Here is a 24,253-nt window from a genome sequence, read left to right as displayed (position 1 = left end):
GAGGTCTGGTGAACCAGATGGCTGCACCAGACTCCAATCTGATCTGGCAGAGTTTCTACAGCTAATGCCCTTCCTAACGCCAACCACTCCGAGAGTGTAGTGGGTGCTTTTACATGCCACCGGCACGAGGGCCAGTTTAGTGGAACTGGCAATGGCCACGCCCAAATGGTGCTTTTTACATGCCACCTGCACAGGAGCCAGTCCAGCGGCACTGGCGATGACCTCACTCGCAATGTTTCACATGCCACAGGCATAAGTGCTAGTAAGGCGACGCGGGATTGTTATAATTGTAAGAACTTCAAGAAAGTTGTCTTGCGGTATTACTTTCAACTCTTTACATTCTGAGTTCAAATCCTGTCAAGTTTAACTTTGCCTTTTGTGCCTCCGAGGTCAATGAAATAAAGTACAAGTGAAGTACTGTAGTCAGTTCAATTCACTAACCTCCTTCTCACCAAATTCCTGGCCTTGTGCATACTTAGGAAAGTATCATTGTTATTGTTTCTATAATTCCTACTTTATATGTTCTACATTTGTGTTGTAGATAAAGTCGAGATCCAGATCCAGCCAGTTGATAAAATTGAACCTCGTCGTCTTGAAGTAAGGAATTTTGATACAAGTCGCTGTGAGAGTAAATCTCCAATGGTCTCCCCTAAAAGACAGCCACAAGTTAAGGCTTCACAACTTATCACCCAAATAGAACCTCCTATTATGATGAGGAAATCTAGTAAAGGCGTATGTATCATTTAATTCTTTTCTTTTTCTTTTTTTTTTTTAATCTGCTGAATTAATAATGAACCATAAATATTTTAGTGATTTCTTTTTTCCTTTGATTTTTGGATTTTGGATTTGGAAGCATCAAGAGATTTAAACTAAAAATATTCCTGTTAACCCTTACATACTTAAGTCTTTTGCTTCCTATTGAACATAGACCATCAATGAGTTTTTTCCACTAGTCTTCACTTTGGGTTGTCTTTTTGGTTTCTCTCTATTTGGATCCTTACTTCCTTGTAACTTCTGCTATCCTGTCATATGTTTACTGAGAGACTCTCTTCTTCTCCCTGGTCTTCTTGGTTATTGCATTATCACCAATGCTTCTGTAACTATGCTTTTCTTTTAGACAAGGGCATTGGTCCTACACAAATCCATTTTTATCTGTAGGAGAAAGTGGTCCATATAAATCTGGCCCCTATCCTTTGACCTGTCCATCTTGGGAGGACAGATCAAGAGCTTATATTTTGTTGTTGGCATCCTTCTTAAGGACACAAACCACGGCACTGCAAGAAAGACTGAAATTTGTGGTTATTAACCTTTATTTTGGTAGTTATTCTGTTTTTGGTAATTAGTTTGTATCTGGATTCTGGGTGAATGAAGAAATTTTAATTATTTAAAATTTTCTTTGTACCAGCTCATTCATGATCAAAGGCATTCTCTCTGTAACCACCCTAGCATTCTGGAGGGGTATCCAAGATTGTGTCCTTCCAGAGTGAAGTTTGGTTGTTCTTTCTAATAGGTTGTGCAACCATATTTATATGCTTACTTTTGTTGCCATTCTGAGTTTATCCGAGACCTGGACAAACAGGCCTATAATGAAAGGTGTTCTGGCTGTGTCCATACCATTTATTATGACATAAGGGATCTAGGATTAGGACTAAACAATGTATCTCTCCTTGGTATTTAACTCTAGGCCAGTCTTGATTGAGCACGTCTATATAAAGTGTTCCAGCCATGACCTTTTCTGTTGAGACATAATGTATCTAGGAATCTAATCTAGGATTACATTGTTATTTTAGGCTTGATTGAGCAGACATATGTTCCATGTTAGCATGGGTCGCTCACAACATCATAAGCGGAAAGTGTAACCTCTCGAAAGAGCTGTTATTCACTCCTGCTCTGGAGTGTGGGCTGCAGGGTAACTCCGAAAAGCTCTATCTACAACAATTCATCTCAATCAAAGGAGAGGGGCTTTCTCCGTCTGGGTTGCGGATCCGTAGAATAAGCTGCCGGACGAGATAGTGAAGATGCTGACGACCGCTCGGTTCAAAGTCTCTCTTGACCAGAAATGGCCTGAACTCTTTTTATGAACACCCTCCCTGTACATAACTCCCTGTCCCCCTACATGGCCTTGCTTTTGCTTTTTGAGCCAATAAAAATTGAATTGAATTGAGTTGGACAGGATCCAATAAGTCCAAGAACTGCAACCTACTTGATGCTTGTTTTGGCATGATTTCTATACTTGGTTGACCTTTGTAATGCCAACCACTTTAATCCTTTAGTATTTAAACTGGTTTTTCCAGCCAAAATATTCTGCTTGTTTTATGTTCAAACTGACCCAATTTAGCCTTTCACACCAACCCTAAAATGTCATTCTTAAAATATACAATTGTATCATTGGAATCATAAAGCTACAGGATAATATCTAATTAATTCTACACAATGTGAATAAATAAACAGTACATTTGTCAGAGTAACCTGAATGCTAAAGGGTTAAGCATATACTAGGTGCCTTTTTCAAAAATTTCTATAAATTCTTTAGAAAAAAAAAAAAGATAGTTTTCTAAATAGTTTTTCTGTTTGAAATATTTCAGGAGGAAGATCAGTTTGATGTTGAAAGTCTCTTAGAGTTTGAAGATGAAGAAGATTTGACTGAAGTTAATAGAACAAGGCTTGTATCAGCTAGTCAAGTAAGCAATCTTAATTTTTCCTCTTTTTATGTATTTCATTGTATACTGCACATTACCTTGTCTTGGGTCCAACAATGTTTTGGCAAATGAAATGTGATAAAGGGAAATTATGCAGGGCCCATTTCTCTCACATGTGCACACACACACACCTAGTTCCTAACTCATGAAATAATACTATAATACAATTTTTTTTTTATGAATTGTGGATATTTTAATCTTATGAGTAAGAACACCTGTGTTATTATTGTTATTAAGGTAGTGAGCTGGCAAAACGGTTGGCATATTGGATAAAATTCTTAGCACCATTTTGTCCATCTTTACATTCTGTTCTGGGAGCAAATTCTGCCAAGGTCAACTTTGCCTTCCATCCTTTTTGGGGGTCAATAAAATAAGTACCTGTTGAACACTGGGGTTGATTTAATCAACTTACCCCTTCCCCAATACTGCTGGCCTTGTGCCAAAATTTGAAACTTATTGTTACCTCCGCCTTAGCGAAAGCAGAGGTATTGTTTTCAGTCATGTTTGTTTGTTTGTTTGTTTGTTTGTCCCTGGAAAAAATCTCAAGAACTGCTGGATGAATTCGGATGAAACTTTCAGCGATGTTTGGCCTCATGATTGGCATGAACTGATTAGATTTTGGGATCAATCCGGTACTGGACAAGGATTCTGGGTTATTTTTCCTGTTTTTTTTTTTTTTTTTTTTTTTTTTCTTAACTTTAGAGAGTGGTGAGATGAATTTTTAGTACACTCATTTGTGAGAGCCTGTCAAGTTTATTTCAGATATTCTTATTTTAAAAATCACCTCTGGCTAATCGTTGAGAGGACATTGGTGTTGCCTTGGCGGAGTTTTGTGCTCTCTGAGTGCTCTTGTTTTTATTATTATTATTATTATTATTATTTCTATTAAAGTATCAAACTGGCAGAACCTTTAGTGTTAGAAGAAAAATTTTTTGCAGTATTTTTTCCATTTCATTACATTCTGAGATTAAATTCTGTTTGGATTGACTTTCTCTTTCATCTGTTCAGGACTAGTTCAGTACTGAGGTTGATCATCATCATCGTTTAACGTCCACTTTCCATGCTAGCATGGGTTGGACGATTTTGACTGAGGGCTGGCGAACCAGATGTCTGCACCAGGCTTCAATCTTGATCTGGCAGAGTTTCTACAGCTGGATGCCCTTCATAACGCCAACCACTCCGAGAGTGTAGTGGGTGCTTTTTATGTGCCACCGGCATGGGGGCTAGTCAGGCAGTACTGGCAACGACCTCGCTCGAATCATTTTACACATGCCACCAGCACAGGTGCCAGTAAGGCGACGTTGGTAATGATCACGCTCTAATGGTGCCCTTTTACGTGCCACTGGCTGCTCTGGCAACGATCACACTCAGATGGTGCTCTTGGCACCCTACTAGCATGTTACAAGTGCCAGTAAGGCGACACTGGTAACGATCATGCTCGAATGGTGCCTTTTAAGTGCCACTGGCATGGAAGCCAGTTAGCCGCCCTGTCAATGATCACGCTCGTATGGTGCTCTTTGCATCCTGCTAGCACAGACGCCAGTCATTGAATTTGATTTTGATTGATGTAATTAGCTTTCCCCTTTCCTATAATTGCTACCCCTACTCTAAAATTGACAAGATTCGCTATTATTATTTTTTATTGTATGTGTAAGGCAGTGAGCTGGTGTAATCGTCAGGGAACTTGACAAAATGATTTGCAGCATTTTATCCATCTTTAGGTTCCAAGTTCAAATTCCACCAATGTTGACTTCGCCTTTCATCCTTTCTGGGGTTGATATAAAATAAGTACCAGCTGAATACTGAGGTAGATAGAATCAACTAGTCCAATTTCCCCCAAAATTTCAAACCTTGTGCCTAGTGTAGATTACTGCTAAAACATTACTTGGAATACCAAAAACAACGTTTTGACGAGTAATGTTACCTCCTAAATCTCGCACAAAATAAAAAAATCTTAAATACTTTTGAAAAGCATAAGGTGTATTTATGCCCTCACTCTCTCTCTCTCTGGACCCTTAAGTTTTCTACTTCACATTTCGAATGCCAGTGTTTCTGGCATTGCGCAGTTAGGGGAGATAACTCTCTTAATAGTTTAAACTGATCATAATTATCCCGCTGTTTCTCAACCATTTTTTAAACTATGACCCCTTTGATTCCTATTTTATTCAGTTTGACCCTTATAACCATTCGATGTTTTAAAAAAATCATATTTTTTATAATTAGATATTATTAGGAATTGTATTAAAAATTTTAATATTTTGTATATTGTAGAAATTTATTGCAGTTAAATTCTAACAAAATCTTATAGCCCAAGGGCCATATGCAGCCAGTTGAGAACCACTGAATTGTATATACTGTTAGGGCTATTACGTACCCTATTTGATGGTAAAAGACATAAGGGCCTATTTGGCGCACACAAATTTCAGCAGCACATATTCAGGGAAAAAGTTTGTAGTGCATTGTCTGTCTTCACATTCTGAGTTCAGATTCTGCTGAGGTTGACTTTGCCTTTCATCCTTTTGGGGGGTCGATGAACTAAATACTAATTACGCACTGGGGTTGATATAATCGACTGCCTCTCCCACCCAACAAAAATTTCAGGCCTTGTGCCTATAGAAGAAAGGATTATTATTATTATGAGAGACTCTCGGATAGTTCTAAATTTCTAATTGTTTTTTACTTGAAAGCAGGCAATAATTAATCACCAAAGGTTTCAAGTAGTGCCTTCTCCTGTGACTCAAAGAGACAATACACTTCTTAAAATGTGAGCTGTACCCAGCAATGCCGTCTTCTAGATCACTTTGAGCCTGACAGCAGCTCCAATATTCTTAATATGTTTTTCAAAGCCCTTGGAAACTGTTCCTAATGATCCAATTACCACCGGTATCACCATTATTTTCCTCATGCCCCATAGCTTTCCTATCTCAGCCCACAGTGGCTGGTATTTCTAACTCTTTTCTGTTTCCTTACATTTCACCCTCAAATCACCTGGTGTTGCAACATCTATTATCTTTGCTTCTTTTTCATCTTTATGGATGAGCACGATATCTGGTCGTTTCGCCTCTATGACTTGGTTGCACTGTATGTTAAAATCTCAGAGTATTTTGTAATGTTCGTTTTCCATTACTCCCTCTGGCTTGTGCTCATACTGAGCGCTGCACACTAATGCCTCAGTAGGCCCTTTTAAGTCTCCTTTCTGCAGTCATTGCCAGATTCTATTCCAATAAATCTCATCTTTATTCTTCAAGAATTGACTATACATTTTCTTGTCCTTCTAAATTTCCTTCATCTGCTCTCTGGTTGGATCTACAACTTTGTTCACTTTTAAGGTTCCCTACATTTTCACTGCTTCAATCATTTCTTCTTTACTCCCCTTGACATACCGAGCCAAGCTATTGTCCTCTTCCCTTACACAACCTTCACAACCCACCAATCCCTGTCTTCCTTCTTTCCTCTTTACATAAAATCTTGACACATTGCTCTTGGAGTGTAGTTCCTTGTTCATTGTCATTTATTTACGTGTTCTCTGGTCTACCTCTTGTAATTCATTCTTCTTCCAAGACACTATTCCTGCCCCATATCTCATCAAACCAACAGCCCACGTGTTAATTGCTCTAATCTTATAATGAACATTTAGCTTCGAATGGATCACAAGCCAAGTTCTCCTCAAATACTCTTTCCTGTACATTTCTTTCATCTTGTGTTCATTCCACTTTCTCTTTCAATTATACCCGGGTACTTATATCCTTTCTCTCTGATTTCCTTTATAGTTTCACAACTTTCCAGGTTGATCCCATGGTTTTTACTGATTCCCCCCCCCCCCTTAAGAATCATTACACCACATTTCTCGATCCCAAATTCCATGCCAATATCTTTGCTAATTGTCTGCACAGTTGCCGTCAAACTCTCATTTTCTTTTTCAGTCTTAGCTTCAAGTCATCCATAAACCACAGATTGTTTACTTTCACCCTGCCTAGCATGTACCCCACACATATCTTCCTTAAAATGCTGGTTAGTGGCAGTATGCACACAACAAATAGTAGGTGCGACAAACTGTCCCCTTCAAAGATCCCTCTTTTGATATTTACCTTTCCCTGCTTATCTCCCCATATTGTGAATTATATATATATATTTTTTTTTTCTTGTTAAAATAAAGTGTCATAAACCGTCAATATGCTAATTATAAATTTTTGAAATATCATTGAATGATAGTTTTCAAAATAAGGGATATTTAAAAAATCCGGATCTTTTCGGCTTGAAGGCAGTTTTTAAAAATAATTTCCACGTAACTAAACACTTTTAAACTTCGTATACTGGTAGAATGGTTTTATTAAAACATCTTTTTCTCTGGCTTTATGAGAAAATTCTATAGTTTGTAAGATATTGTTGTTTTTTTTTCTCTTCAATTTCTGCAATTTCAACCAATCAGTGACGTCTATTGAGGTGAAAACATTCTGTGCCGTATGAATCTGTCCCTCATTTAAGAAACAGATTGGGTTTATTTACATTTGTGAAGAAAAAAAGATACCCTTCCCCCCACCCCTAACCCTAACTCTAAAACAGATTGAAATGCAATAGATCGATACTAGGGTCATAATTATGGGTGACAATTTTATATTACACCGCTAGAAAAAACTGCCGTTCAAACCATAAAGATCCCTCAACTGGTGCTTATTTTATAGACCCCGAAATGATGCAGCGGAATTTGATAAAAACACTAGCTTAGTGTTAACATTTAATGTAGTGATAATATTGAATTTATATATTTTTAATGTCTTAATCATATGAATAACACATCACTTGTGACTTTTTTTAATGGCATTTGTGGCTCATGTCTAGGAAACAGGAAGGAAAAACAATATTTGTTATGGTTACAATATTGTTTTGATAATTTCATCTATTTTGCCCTAACCCTTTCCCATCGCTGCTGTAGTTATCTCCCTTGCAGTGAGCAATAACAATTGCACCAAATTACTTTATCAAAACTTTTCAAATTTTAGCCCAAATGTCAGCGACATCAAAGGGGCGGTCTAGTTTAGTGGTTCCCAACACTTTTATTTAAATTAGTTGTGCCACGGACCCCTTTTAATATACTTATCCTTACATATATATATATATATATATATATATTTTTTTTTTTTACTGCCCACAAGGGGCTAAACATAGAGGGGACAAACAAGGACAGACAAAGGGATTAAGTCGATTACATTGACCCCAGTGCGTAAATGGTACTCAATTTATTGACCCCGAAAGGATGAAAAGCAATGTTAACCTCGGCGGAATTTGAACTCAGAATGTAACGGCAGACGAAACACCGCTGAGCACTTAGCCTGGCGTGCTAACGTTTCTGCCAGCTCACCTTATATATATATATATGTCTCTATATATATAAATGCACTGGGGTCAATGTAATCGATTTAATCCCTTTGTTTGTTCTTGTTTGTCCCCTCTGTTTAGCCCATTGTGGGCAATAAAGAAATAATTGCGAGAGTACCAGACAAAATAAGTGGCGTTTCATCCATCTTTACATTCTGATTTCAAATGCTGTCAAGGTTGACTTTATCTTTCATCTGTTCAGGGTTGGTGAAATAAGTACCAGTTGAACACTAGGGTTGATGTAATTGATTTTCTCCACCCCTTGCATTGTGCTAAAATGAATGATTATTACAAATGCTTCAAGCTATTATCTAATAAGATGCTAATCTGACAGAATATCTAAGATAACAAACAAAATTTCTTGTTGTACGCAGTAATGTCCCTTTACATGCTGATCTCTATCTACTGTAATCAATTTGGTCTTCTATCCTTTTTGTGTCAATGAAATGATTACCACATGTACAAAGATATATTAATTTCCTTGATTCCTTTCTTTAAATTCATAATCTCATGCCAATGTTAGAATTTATTACTGGACTGGCAGTATCATTGCGAAATATCAAATGAAAACATTTTGCATTCAAAGTTCACTTTCTATCAATGTCAATTTTGCCTTTTAATAATAATAATATAATAATAATAATAATTGTGTACAGTGCTTAGGGCACTACAACTCATCTAAAGTGTATATATAATCAGGTGTAGTTTCGGCGGATTCGGAAAGCATGAGGCCCTTAAAGGATGCAGTGTCATGGCAGTCAAAACTGACGCAGGCAGTTTATTCCATGCTTCAGCAACTCTGAGCGTGAAAAAAATGTTTCCGAAAGTCATGGGAGCTGTGTTGTTTTCTGACTTTGTAGGCATGTCCACGTGTGTCAGACACATGGAGATCAAAAAGGTGTTCAGTGTTGTTGTTGGTGAGGTGGTTGATAACTTTGTGGGTATTTACCAAGTCTGTCGCCAGACGCCGGAGCTTCAGTGAATCCATGCCCAGGGTTGATAAAATAATATATTAATCAAATACGTAAAAACAATGGTACCAATTAACTTCTTTCAGAATTGTTGACCATATATCTAAATTAGAAACATTTATCTACAGATGTTTCTAAATCAGACTTAGAGCTGGATAGATGAAGTGCTATTTCCTTTCTTTTAATGATTTATAATTTTGATATGATGTAATTGATATCTTGTCTTAGCATTAAAGCCATTTCACTCATGTCCCCCAAATAAGTATGGCTATATGTTGAACACTGTTCCATTATTAATCCACATAATCATCGTTTTAATGTCTACTCTTCCATATTTGCATGGGCCAGACAGAATTTGTTGAGGCAGATTTTGTACAGCTGAGTGGCCTTCCTTTCACCAACCTTCATCTATTTCCAAGCAAGATATTTTCAATGTGCAGACAAGTTTTCATGGAAGATTGTAAATGAATGTACTGCTCGTATGGTAGTGACATTTGTTTATACCTCCCATGCACCTATATAGAGCTTTTTATGGGGGAACATTACACACACACATATATATCATCATCATCATTTAACGTCCGCTTTCCATGCCAGCATGGGTTGGACGGTTCAACTGGGGTCTGTGAAGCCGGAAGGCTGCTTCAGGCCCAGTCTGATCTGGCAGTGTTTCTACGGCTGGATGCCCTTCCTAACACCAACCACTCCGTGAGTGTAGTGGGTGCTTTTTACGTGCCAGCCGCACAGGTACCAGACGGAGCTGGCAGACGGCCACGGACGGATGGTGCTTAAGGAGTATGGCTCCAAACTTACTGGGAAAAATTAGATTTAGTATTAAATCAAATTTCACTGTATAAATATATAAAATATGAATTATATATATATATATATACACATACACGTTTTATTTACTATTTTGCACATTACTTAATCATTGTTATGTTTTATCTTATATTTAATCTTTCTACAATATGTAATTTTTTTAAATGGTATAATTTAATTTTTCATTATTGAATTGATAAAAGGTGGATTTTTAAAAAATTTATATATATATAATATTTTTGTGAAATTTGACTTAGTATTTCTAAATTGAATTTTCTTTGTAAGTTTGGAATAATATTCCTTCATATTATATATATAATATATATATAATATATATATAATATATATATATATAGTAAAGTCTATTTACCAATGCAGTGTGGAAGTCCTATGTAGGACGATGTTACTATCTTTTAGCCTCAGGAAAACATCTTTTCTAGCTGGCTTCTGACACATGATCATGTTTTCTTGGGGCTAAAAGTAGTAATGTTGTCCTATTGGCAAATAGACTTTAATGTACAGTATTATTACATATTTTTTGCTCAGAAATTCAAAAAAAAATAATATATAATATATATATCTTATATATATATATATATATATACAAAATGAAGAAAATGGAGAAACATACTTAAATCAATCAATCATCAACCATCAGATAATACCCAATCAATACTTTATTACACCATTACATAACAGCAAAGACATTATACATAATATATTGTAAATATAACTAGACATGGAAATAGAAATATAAAATACAATTACATCATATCTGACAGCTGTTTCGGCCATGAGGACAAGTATGTCTCATTTAACCTATTAGCCATAAAGCAGGTATAAATGAGACATTAACAAGGATGTCTCACGGCCTCTTCAGAGAATTTAATATAAGTGTGGAAAAAATTACATATAAATATAAAATATAAATAAAAATGTGTGCATAGACACTCATAATTCTACACATATATATATACACATTAATACAATAATACATATAAACAAAATATATCAGTATAATTAACAAACACAGATATTTCCATATTGGACTCCTAGTTCCATAACTAACATCAAGGAAATACATGTACACTCACATTTAAATTTAAAGCAGACATATATATATATAAAAAAAACCACAGTTCAGTTCCTTAAAATGTATACCCTACAAAAAGTCAATAAAATTGATATTAATAATAATAATAATAATAATAATAATAATAACAACCATGATTGTACCATGTACAGCAAGTGGACATCTACATATCAATATATATATATATATCTATATATATATATATATATATAATATATATCCATGCTGGAGTACTGCCTTGAAGTGTTTTTGTTGATCAATTCAACCCCAGGACTTATTTTTAAGCCTAGTACTTATTCTATTGATCTCTTTGCCAAACTGTTGAGTTAAGGGGACGTAAACACACCAACACTGGTTGTCAAGAAATGGAGGAGACAGACACACACACACACGATGGGCTTCTTTCAGATTCCATCTACCAACTCCACTCAGAAGGCTTTGGTCAGTCTGAGGCTATAGTGGAAGACACTTGACCAGGGTGCCATGTAATGAACTTGAACACAGAACCATATAATTGGGAATTCTTACCACATAGCCATGCCTGTACATTTTTCATATTTTATTCAGAAGGTAGGGACTGGTCTCATGACCCTCATAAACCCTTCAAGATGAGTGAAATCGATATGGTTGATGTGCAGTCTGAATATCAGTAAGTTAACACCTTAACTTGGCATCCTTCTGTCTTGAGTGACAATGAAGTTTCATACCTATTTCTTTACTGCCCACAAGGGGCTAAACACAGAGGGGACAAACAAGGACAGACAAATGGATTAAGTTGATTACATCGACCCCAGTGCATAACTGGTTCTTAATTTATCGACCCCCGAAAGGATGAAAGGCAAAGTCAACTTCGGTGGAATTTGAACTCAGAACGTAATGGCAGTCGAAATACCGCTAAGCATTTCGCCCTGCGTGCTAACATTTCTGCCAGCTCGCCTTATGAAGTTTCATGCCATTGGTCAACCATGATTTGAGCTGCAGCCAGCATGAGAAGGGGTAAGCACATTTCCTACAATGGCATTGAAGTAACTTCATGATGCAAGCCCTTTTTGACCTCACTGATATGAAATGGTAACTTGGCACCAGTTTGGCTGAAGGGATTGCTAGAAGAACATCAAATTAAACGCCAGACTCTTGTAGGGTTTCCACTCTGGATTTTTGATATTGTTTACTCTTTAAAAATTTGCTGCCTGGTGGAAAAAAAAAAGAAGTTATTTATCAATAGACAGAGATCTTTAACTGATGCAGGGGTCCAGATCTAGTTTTGTCAGTCATGTACCAGACTAGATAGAGCAAGGTACCAGATTGTTTCTTTGATACGTGCTGTAAATACATCATTGGTGCCCCAGCATGGCCAGAGCCTTTGACTGAAACCAATGATAGAATAATAGAATTATGCTATGGAAAAGAATCCATTGTTGTCTTTTCATTGAAAAATACCTTTGAGATTTAAACCCTTTTGATATAAAAACACCTGACAAATACCTTCAGCTCTATAAACATAATGTTTTGAAATGATATTATGGATGATGTTGCTGTTGTAATTTTATTCCTTGTTTATATTTTTTTTTTTTTTCTTTTTTTTCTTTTTATAGAATCCTTGTTGGAATGAAATGTTTGAATTTGATGTGGAAGAAGAACACCGGTTTTTAAATATTTGTTTATGGTGCAGGGAAGCAGACAAAATAGACAAACACGATAAAGTGACCAAACGGAAAAAGAACGTTCGAATTGGACATGTGAGTGTTACTCTTTCATTCCATTAACGGCACCAATCATCAGACTGAAGATCATAATGGGGTACCACCCTTTCAAGAGATTTTAATTGATTACATTGCTCCCTTTATTTTTATTTTATCAGTATCTATTTTGCAAATGGCTAAGTTGTATTTAATGTAAAGCAACAAAATTCAGCATTGCACTCTCCCCCTCTCTCTCTCTCTCTCTCTCTCTTTCTTTCTCTCTCTCACCCTCTCTCTTTCTTTCTCTCTCCCCCCTCTCTCTCTTTCTCTCTCTCCCCTCTCTCTCTCTCTCTCTTTCTTTCTCTCTCCCCCCTCTCTCTCTCCCTCCCCCTCTCACTCACACACACACACACACACTTGTTTTGATTAATTGGATAATTTCCTCATACTGTAAGGTTTTGTGCAGCTGACATTAAGCAAACCTGCTGGTACCACATAAAATGCATCTACGTTGCTGCCATGTGAATGCACCCATGCCAATGGCACGTAAAAAGCACCCAATGTGCTTTGTAAAGTGGTTTGCATTAGGAAGGGCATCCTGTCATAGATACCCTGCCAAAACACAGTTGAAGCCTGGTGCAGCTCTCCAGCTGGCCAGATCCTCTCAAAACTGTCCAACCCATGACAGCATGGGAAATGGACGTTAAACCACTATGAATCTTTTAGTGTGAAATAATGGAAGAGAATGGTTGTTTAGGCAGTATAACACACATTCATCATCATCGTTTAATGTCCGCTCTCCATGCTAGCATGGGTTGGACAATTTTGATTGAGGGCTGGCGAACTAGATGGCCGCACCAGGCTTCAATCTTGATCTGGCGGTTTCTACAGCTGGATGCCCTTCCTAATGCCAACCACTCCGAGAGTGTAGTGGGTGCTTTTTGCATGCCACCGGCATGGGGCCAGTCAGGAGGTACTGGCAACAACCTTGCTCGAATCTTTTACACATGCCACCGGCACAGGTGCCAGTAAGGCGATGCCAGTAACAATCCCGTTCGAATGGTGTCTTTTACATGCCACTGGCACATTGTGTGGCAGGATGGATGCATAGATTGTATGTATTTATGTAATGCATGGATATCACTGTCTAACATCTGATAGTCAACCAGAGTATCGGATGTTATGCACCACTGCTCACAATGCACTTCCTTGCATTGTACTTTTCTGTAGTTTTAAAGCGTGACTTATCAGTTTTGAATAGACAGCATTCAAAATGTAAAAACAACATTTTTATTAAAATATGTTACAATTGAAATTTTTTATTCAAGGTTTTTTCTTTATTAGATTGGTCCAAAAGATTGTTTTAAGAGCTGGTTACATACTTAGAAATACTTACATTGTGATCATTATATATGATTGTCTTGTAAATATATACAAGTCAGGTATTCACCTTTTCAAACTCCACCTGTCTAACACCCATGGACATGTTTACAAAGTCAGAAAACAGCACAGCTCCCATGACTTTCGGAAACATTTTTTCACGCTAAGAGTTACTGAAGCATGGAACAGACTGCCGGCATCAGTTGTTAGTTGTCAGAGCACTGCATCCTTCAAAACTTCCATGCTTCCTGAGATTCGCCAACACTACACCTGATTTTCTCCCCTCCATACACATGCAAGCATGTATCTGACTCAAACACTGTTCGCTTTCCAGACATTTGTACATTACTGCATATACTTTATACGCACTTTTTGACAAGTTGTGGTGCACCTGAACACTGTATACAATAATTTCATCATTATTATTTCTTAAAATATTTGCTTAATTACATTAATTACATTTTTGGTTTCTAAAGGAGTGTATTTTTTCTCGATATATTTTTGTTTTTATATGTACTTTATGCTATTATAAATTTTGTCATTGTGTACAAGTCACTTATTGTCAGTGATGTGTCTTAAAATACTATTTAATTAGTTTAATGGTTCTGGGTTCAGTCCCACTGCATGGCACCTTGAGCAAGTGTCTTCTACTATAGCCTCGGGCCGACCAAAGCCTTGTAAATGGATTTGGTAGACGGAAACTGAAACCAGCTTGTTAAATAAAGATAAAAGGTGTCTTGCCTCATAATTTCAAGATTTTGATTCATAACGATTTCTGCCCCAATATATATATATATATATATATACACACACACATAGATATACACACATGCATGTATCATCATTATATAAATTGTGTTGAGATTGTGTCTAAGAGTATTGCATTGTTTGTTAATAAGCAACTATCTTAAAATATTATTTGTTTAATTGCTTTAACAATTATTTTTAGTATTTAAATAAACAGTGACCTTTTTTTCACCGTATATTGCAAATATAAATATTAAATTGAAAAATATGTCACAGTAACCTATTTTTGTTTCACGTTTAAAACAAAAGTGAAGAGAAATGCACCGAGAGCGTTAGCATCAATATCACCAGTCTTGGAGACTGCTAAGCCGTGTCTGCTATTAATATTTCATTCATATCTAGATTACCTTATTTAAATATCAAATTGTTCCTATTATTTCATTTGTTTTTTTTTTAAATTTTATTTTATTTCATTTTATTTATTAGTCATGAAGGGCTAAAAGATAAAATGAATATTCGCGTAATTTGAACTCAAACTGTAAAGGAATGTAACTAAATGCAGCAAGACACTTAGTGTGATATTGTATGGATTCTGATAATTTAGTTTATCAATTTTTATTTTTTATTTTTGGTACATATTTTATTTTGGTTTCTGGTTTTAAAACTTATCTCGTTGGATCTTTTGGCCACCATCAAATTTAATTGTATTGCATCATCATTTAATGTCCATTGTCCATGCTGCTGGCGTGTGCTGGATGGTTTGATGAGAGATGGCAGGTGAGGGAGCTGCACCAGACTCCAGTCTGATTTGGGATGGTTTCTATGGCTGGATGCCCTTCCTAACGCCAACCACTTTACAGTATGTGCCGGGCACTTTTATGTGACATCACTATGAGTGCTTTACACCACCAGAGGAATTGATCTTAACCCTTCTGCTGCGGTGTACAGGTCTTCTTGAGGACAATAAGCGCCAGGCATCTCTGTCCTTTGTCATCTCACCTGAAGGTTCAGCGTCCTGAGGTTGTTCTTTAGTACTTTTTTTTGCCATATTCTGAATGCCTTACTTCCCTGGGCATGGATACATTGAAACTCCGACGTCTGGCAGCTGACTTGGCAGACACCCATAAAATTATTAACCATCTTACAAACAATAACTCTGAGCACCTTTTCAAACTCCACATGTCTAACACCCATGGACATGCTTACAAAGTCAGAAAACAGCACAGCTCCCATGACTTTCGGAAACATTTTTTCACGCTAAGAGTTACTGAAGCATGGAACAGACTGCCGGCATCAGTTGTTAGTTGTTGGAGCACTGCATCCTTCAAAACTTCTATGCTTCCTGAGATTCGTCAACACTACACCTGATTTTCTCCCCTCCATACACACGCAAGCATGTATCTGACTCATACACTGTTCACTTTCCAGACATTTGTACATTACTGCATATGCTTTATATGCACTTTTGACAAGTTGTGGTGTTCCTGAACACTGTATACAATAATTTCATTATTATTACATTATTTGTTGTCTTCGTGGGTCTTCTACCTCTATGTGTTCCATCTACTTTGAGAGATCGGCACTTCTTTATGGAGCTGTCAGCATTCATCCGCATCACATGACCAAACCAGTACAGTCTTCTTTCTCTTGCACGCAGCAAACAATTCCTCTTATCCCTAACTTCTAACTCAGAACACTAGCACTGTCGTACATGTACACTTACATTACACATCCAGCAAAGCATACTAGCTTCATTTCATTCTAACCTTTGCATGTCCTCTGCATTCAGGGACCATGTCTCACTACCATGTAGAATTGCTGTCCGTATACATGCATTATACAGTCTTCCTTTCACTCAGAGAGAGAAACCTATTGAAGCCAACAGAGGTAAAAGCTCTCTGAATTTCCTTCATCCTATTCTTATTCTTGCTTTCACACTCTCTGTGCACCCTCCCCACTACTAATTTGGTTCCCTAAGTCGCAGAAATGATCTGCTACCTTTAACCCTTTAGTGTTTGCATTATTCTACCAAAATTAATGTTTCTTCATCCACATTTTTTTAAACTAATTGTGCATTACCTTGTAGCTATGAGAATTTGATGAGGTAACCGTTAATTTTTAAAATGATATTGTAGGGTTGGTGTAAGAGACCAAATCTGGCCAGTTTGAACATAAAACAAGCAGAATACTTTTGGCCGGATATGGCCGGTTTAAATGCTAAAGGGTTAATGAACCACCAGGGCATTTGAGAGAATCAATTTCCCAAGTCTCTAAAGTTTTTTTATTCATCTTGTGCAACTTTCACATATGAAAACTGTCTCCTCTGATAGCCTTCTAACTAACCCACTGCACTTCTTGTGTGTTCATAGCTTACACTGGGTACACTATAAGGAGTTCCTGTCTACACCTTTCCTACAAATTAAACAGGGTCACCTACTTGAGTGGGGTAGGGTCCAGTCAGTTTTCTTACTTACTAGAAGCTTAGTCTTTGCTATATTAACCTTAAGACCCTTCAGTTCCAGGTTTTGCTTCAACACCTGTATATTTATTTTAACTGATCAAATTATAATTTCTTGAATAATGTATTTTTCTAAATAATTTATGAAAAGTTGGGAAAAGTAGACAGCTTCAACAAATATCACCTACTCTCCCCTACTTATCATTCATTCAACACTCGTTTTTCATTCATATTCACACCTGTTTCACTAATTTCTCATATCTCACTCTCAGTTTTGCCTCCATTTACTTCCACTCCACTCCCTTCCATGGGTACCCATCCAGTTGTACCTCATCACCAGCATTTTTTTCTCTTCCCCACTCTGTCATAGGGCCTCTCTGCAGAAAGAAACATGTTCTGTTCTAGCCTCATCTCTTTTACATTAACCCATTATCATATAACATAAAAACCAGATTTCTCTATGGCTTCCGTACCTGTGGCACGTAAAAGGGCACCGTTCGAGCGTGATTGTTACCAACATCGCTTTACTGGCACCTGTGCTGGTGGCTCATGTAAACGGATTTGAGGGAGGTCATTGCCAGTACCGCATGACTGGCCGCGTGCCAGTGGCACATAAAAAGCACCCACTACACTCATGGAGTGGTTGGCGTTAGGAAGGGCATCAAGCTGTAGAAACTCTGCCAGATCAAGATTGGAGCCTGGTGCAGCCATCTGGTTCACCAGCCCTCAGTCAAAATCGTCCAACCCATGCTAGCATGGAAAGCGGACGTTAAATGATGATGATGTTATTACTCTTGCAAAGTGACTCAGATCAGTGGGGTCACCATACAAGTGAATGCAGTGGGCAGAGCAAAATGAAGTGACATGAAAATCACTCTTGAAAATTATTTATGGTTTGGGATTTAGTTTCACCTGACAGCTTATTAAATCAGTGCACATGCTTATACATGCACACACACACACACACACACACACACTACATTGCGTATTAATATAACATTACATAAATCTTTTTCAATATAGAAGCTGCCAAAAACTATGAATTTAGTCCCCTCTTTCTTTTCAAAATTTTTCATAATTAATGAAGAAACTAAAATTTATTTTTCGTTTTTGAATTTGGTTTGCAAGATTCTTTATATGAGTTCGTGTGTTGAAGCATATTCTGTTATGTCTGGGGAGAGTCATTTTCTTTTTGTGCCTTATAATTTAACACACTTTATTTGGGGGTTTTTTTTTTTCTCATTTAGGTAAGTTTTCTTCTTAGTGAAATTGCATTGGATTGCTTAACGACTGTTCAAGGAGATACACAGAAGACAAGACCCCTGATACCTGCTGAGCCTAAACCTGGAGCTATGTATGTATTTTAACCCTTCCGTTACTGCATTTATTTTGAGATGCTCTGTGTTTCTTTCAATTATTTTAAGTATAACAAAGACTTTAGTAAAATAACTTAGTTATCATTCAGTTAGTGTCAGGAACATGAATTTTAACCAAGATTTGGTGGAAGATTTTAATTCAAAACTTATGAAAACAAGATATTTGTACTAAAGAGCCAGAGCCGGTTTCAGCCGGGTTGGTAACGAAAGGGTTAAAGAACAGTCTTTCTCTTTCTGTCGCTCACTCTGTCTTTTTCATCCTCTCATATCTCCTTTTTCTCTCATTTATCCTCTTTTTCCTTTTTCACTTTTTCACCATACATGTATGAAGAGGTGAGTTCTATGAAAGTATTCTAAGGATGAAGATGGGGACCCGTATTCCTTTTTTTAATTTTTAGCATTCAATTCCCTCCATTTTTTTTCTGTGACAAAAGTATATAGTCAAACCAATTCTACTATATGGCTCAGAAACCTGGACGTTATCAAAGAAGCTTGAGAGGCAGTTGGACGGAACTTACACCCACCTCCTTATGAAAGCTCAAAATTTCTCATGGAAGTGTCATCCAACCAAAGTACAAATATATAGGAAATTACCACCTGTATCATCTCTCGTGAAAGGTAGAAGAGTCTAGTTTGCTGGACATTGTTGTAGAGCAGAAAACGAGGTAATTTCTACCCTTCTCCTCTGGAAGCCGTCTGCTTGTGATACCAGAGGGCGCACACTCTCCTACCCTGATGTAATCTCCAGGGATACAGGCATCCAGCAACAGGACCTCTGTAATGCCATGATGGACCGTGAGGTCTGGCATAACATAGTAAATTCCATTGTCTCAACCACGATCGAACAATGATGATGATGATGATGCATTTTGAACTTATAGAAGACAACTAAGATTTTATGTATGTTTAATTTCTTGCATGATAGTTGCAGAATGCTTATGCATATTTGCATAGGTTTAGTGAAGAATGGTAGATATTCCCTTTATAAAAACTTGCTGCTGCTTTCTGTGGAACCTTCTTTTATCATTATATTGAAACCTTTATAAATAAAGTGAATATAAATATAGGTGTAGGAGTGGCTGTGTGGTAAGTAGCTTGCTTACCAACCACATGGTTCTGGGTTCAGTCCCACTGCGTGGCAGCTTGGGCTAGTGTCTTCTACTATAGCCTTGGGCCGACCAAAGCCTTGAGAGTGGATTTGGTAGACGGAAACTGAAAGAAGCCCATCATGTGTGTGTGTGTGTGTGTTTGTGTTTGTCACTCCAACATCGCTTGACAACCGATGCTGGTGTGTTTTCGTCCCCGTAACTTAGCGGTTCACCAAAAGAGACTAATAGAATAAGTACTAGGCTTACAAGGAATAAGTCCTGGGGTCGATTTGTTCGACTAAAGGTGGTGCTCCAGCATGGCCACAGTCAAGTGACTGAAACAAGTAAAAGAGTAAAGAGTATTGTCATTATTATTATTATTATTATTATTATTATTGTTGTATGTCTTTTATACGGAAGTATGTCACCATAGTTTCTGTTTCATTTTATTTCTATTGTGCTCATAGATCATATGACCATCAGGAACTATAGAAACATGGAGAGTTTATGAAGTATTAGTCTATCTACTCAAGGATGTGTGTGTGTATGTCTATAAAGACAAATATTTTGTGAATGGAGATTTTTATATTTTTATTAATGCAGTACTACATGTGTTTCAGCATTACATGTATATTATTTATTCTACACTACATGGAGTACTGCATACATAATGATCTTATACAATTAACTCAACATGTTCAAAATAACATACAGTAGCCAGCAACAAATAGCATAGGAGTTTTTGAGGGCTGGTAGACATCTGCCATATTCAAAGATATATATATATATATATATATATATATACATACATATATATATATATATATATGAGTATATTAGTATGTTAAGTATACAACTTAAGTTATAGAACAAAGTTTGACAAATTCTATCATATTTTTCATAAATGGAGGAGATTAGATGTTAATAGGGATAAAATACTTATTCAATTCGCTAAATGATCATTTTGTACAGAAAGACAATAAATTCATTTTTAAGAATCAGAGTTGTCAAAGAGTACTTATCAGTAGCAGAATAAGAAAAACTAGGAACTTAAAGAAAAAGGTGGACTTAAGAATTACATGGGTGTTATGGTCTTACTAATTTTTAATGTGTAGTTGTTCTAGGAGTCGTGTCTGTTTAAAACATGACTCATATATATAATCAAAATAAGCAACAAGTATATCTGAAGTAGAGTAGTACAATTGTTTCATGCTACTTCATTTTATTAAACACTCTAAGTATTACATCAGTTTTAAAATGTCAAGCAGTCTTCAGCCACTTATAGAATTTCCCCATGCATTGTCCATTTGATTGGAAAATTCTATAAGTGGCTGAAGATTGCTCGACATTTTAAAACTGATGTAATACTTAGTGTTTAATAAAACGAAGTAGCATGAAACAATTGTACTAGTCTACCTCGGATATACATGTTACTTATTTTGATTATAATCACCCCATTTGATTTATATGGATAATGCCATACAAAATTCTGGTGCCTTTGACTTAAGTACCATATTCATCTGAATCTAAATTTTGCTGAATTCATATATATATATTTATTTATTTATATATATATGAGAGAGAGATAGGTGTGACTGTGTGGTAAGAAATTTGCTTCCCAACCAAATGACATCTTGGGCAAGTATCTTATGCTATAGCCCATGGTCAACCCAATCCTTGTGAGTGGATTTGGTAGACAGAAACTGAAAGAATCCTATTGTGTGTTTGTGCTTGTCCCACCACTGCTTGACAACTGTTGCTGGTTTGTTTAGGGTAACTTAGCAGTTTGGCAAAAGAGTATGATAGATGTCAGACTTATGTCCTGGAGACAATTTGTTTAGCCCTCCAAAGCAGTATCCCAGCATGGCCACAGTCCGATGACTGAAATAAACCTATAAGTGTGTGTGTGTAGTATGTGTCAGCAAAAGGCGGCAAGCTGGCAGAAATGTTAACACGCCAGGCGAAATATATAGCCGCATTTCACCTGCCGCTACGTTCCGAGTTCAAATTTCGCCGAGGTCGACTTTGCCTTTCATCCTTTCGGGGTCGGTTAAATAAGTACCAGTTACACACTGGGGTCGATATAATCGACTTAATCCGTTTGTCTGTCCTTGTTTGCCCTCCCTGTGTTTAGCCCCTTGTGGGTAGTAAAGAAATAAGTATGTGTGGTCAGTATACTCAAAGCAAGCTAGTAAAGAAAGGAGTTGTTAATTTTAGTATTTATCTTTTTACTTTTTTTGTTTTCCAGCCGTACCCGATGCTCAATGCTTGCCTCACATCCTGGTTTTGAACCTCAGCTGTGCCACGGAGACATTACAGTGTCTTTCTGTTTCCAACCAACAGAGAAATTCTCTGAACATTATCGTAAAAGACTGAGTAAAACTACACTTCAAACCACTATGGACGAACCGGTCAGCAAGGAGATTATTGAGAGGGTTGAGTGTCCTAAACCAAACATTCCTAATGCTATTAGGTAAACACTCCTTTCTCTCTCTCTCTGTCTCACACATATACACTTACTCTGTCTCTCCTGCGCTGCTTTTATTCTTATCACTTTTTAATATCCACTTCATCTTCATTGACATCATCGCTGTCATACCTCATCATTGTCATCGTCATCATCGTCTATTTATTCTTCCAGGCTGGCAAAAGTTGGCTAGGTTTGCAATATTTCTCTTCTGTCACTCTCTGCTACTGTGTCACCTCATTTTTTTTTTTTTTTTTTTACCTCTCAACAACAAAGGTCTACCTCCTGTAGATTCCGCACCAAATATTGCACCCTTAATGCTTCCTTCTTTTCACTCTTCTTTCCATCCTTTCTCTACAACTGCCATATTCTTGAACAATTTTTCCATAACCAAGCAACCAACCAACCAATAATCAAGCAAGGAACTTGATGTTGGTCTCTCAAGTGAATTACTCAGGTACTGAGAGGATCTATATGACCAAATACCTCACTGAGTTATTCTGTTTGATATGGTCAAATGAAAGTGTCCCTTAAAAACATAAAAATGCCTTTGTACAGTCAGTTGCAAGAATTAAATTACAACTGAACAAACGCCACATCCAACTCACCAGTCTTGGAGGCTTTGAGTATTGCTCCTCATTCAGTTAAATATTAAACTATTTATGCTTCCAGAGTTTTGTTTTGAAATTTAGTTGGTGGTAAAGTTGGTGGTAAAAGTGCCTTACCTGTAGCATTTTCAGATATTACCAGAGAGATATTACTAGACAGCCAGGTAGAGGTAAATAATATGCTCAATGTTCAGGAGAGAATTCCTCAAGTTTAAGGATAGCTGCAGTTTTGGAGAGGGGAAAGAATGAGCAAGATGTCCCAGTATAGATTCTAGGAATGAGGAATTTTAGGAGTAGGAAGAGGATGGATGCATAGTTGGGTGTATTTTAAGGATATTGGTCCTTCTTGTAACTCTCATTTGTGGCTGTCAGTTTGAGATCTGATTTATATTGGCCTTTTTCTTTCTCACATCTTTTATATACCTCCACATTTATAATTTAATAATAAAAGATTTCTTTCTCTATCTTTTTCACCATGAGAAAGACACTATAAAATGTAGGAAATGTTAAGATGTGTGTATTGTAGTGAGACTCAAACATTACAAATTTAATTTGTGGAGACTGAATGTACATTGAGTTAAATAATTATACATGTAAGTTGGAATATGAATGAAGTGGTAGTATGGCTGGGTATTAAAGTATCACTGAATATAGGGATTGATATGGACATGTACGAGTACTTGGAGAAAAAAAGTGTTGTGTGTTTATAGAGAAAAACTTGTTGGGGGGAAAAAAAGACATGGGAAGATGTGATGAGGACAGATCTTGGGATGCTGAGCTTTACATACGTGAAAACCATGAACTGTGATAAATAGTGATTGATGATCCATACAAGCAGACCTATCCAACTCATACCAACAAATCAAAATGATGAATTTGATGATGATGATGGCCATATAAAAATTGTTTTACTTGAACAAGCATAGCTTAATTATAAATTAATTGTTTAATTTTTTTTTAATAAAGTTTTTAAAAGATATATATCTGATGTTTTGTGGATCTTTATCTCTATTTAAAACTACGAACTATCAAACCATTTATCCTTTCCCCATCTTCCTATTACTTCCTTTTTAGTAATGAGAAATCACATCTCATTCACAATAGGCTGCTTGTGTGTGTGTGTGTACGTACTTAATTGAATAATTGCTTGAAATGATGTAGAATCTTAGTTTTTGTGTGTGCGTGTAGATTAACCAATATTTAATGCATGTCTAGTTTACGATGCACTTTTTAAATTTTTAGTAATTTTGTGCAAAAATCTTGTTGCAAATGTTCTTCCTGTAACGAGGATTTGTACATATTGAATATGCATAATTATTAATTACTGCATTATTTTAGAAACCTAACATGTTGTGCATGCATTTATTTCTTGTATGCTGGTTGCAAAATGTGCATGCATGTGCACATAGCATGGGGGTGCAGAGTTGGAAAAGTATTGCTAGTAAACTACATCAGTTAAGTTCCCTATATTTACTCAATACTCAAC

General features: G+C 36.6%; 1 protein-coding gene across 1 annotated transcript in view; it reads left to right on the top strand.

Moving 5' to 3' along the window:
* Nucleotides 1-541: 541 nt before the first annotated feature.
* Nucleotides 542-24,253, top strand: part of LOC115230586 (PDZ domain-containing protein 8-like) — a gene marked incomplete at its 5' end in the record, with an annotated part of 47,853 nt that continues 24,141 nt past the window's right edge. The window contains 5 exons of the mRNA XM_029800727.2: nt 542-732; nt 2,586-2,681; nt 12,557-12,700; nt 18,476-18,582; nt 21,941-22,165. Of these exons, the coding sequence (XP_029656587.2) occupies nt 542-732; nt 2,586-2,681; nt 12,557-12,700; nt 18,476-18,582; nt 21,941-22,165 (763 nt within the window). The remainder of the gene's footprint in view (nt 733-2,585; nt 2,682-12,556; nt 12,701-18,475; nt 18,583-21,940; nt 22,166-24,253) is intronic.

Source organism: Octopus sinensis, unplaced genomic scaffold, assembly GCF_006345805.1.
Source record: "Octopus sinensis unplaced genomic scaffold, ASM634580v1 Contig15837, whole genome shotgun sequence".
Taxonomy (NCBI): Eukaryota; Metazoa; Mollusca; class Cephalopoda; order Octopoda; family Octopodidae; genus Octopus; species Octopus sinensis.
The sequence above is the reverse complement of the archived record's forward strand: the minus strand, read 5'-3'. Positions and strand labels throughout refer to the sequence as shown.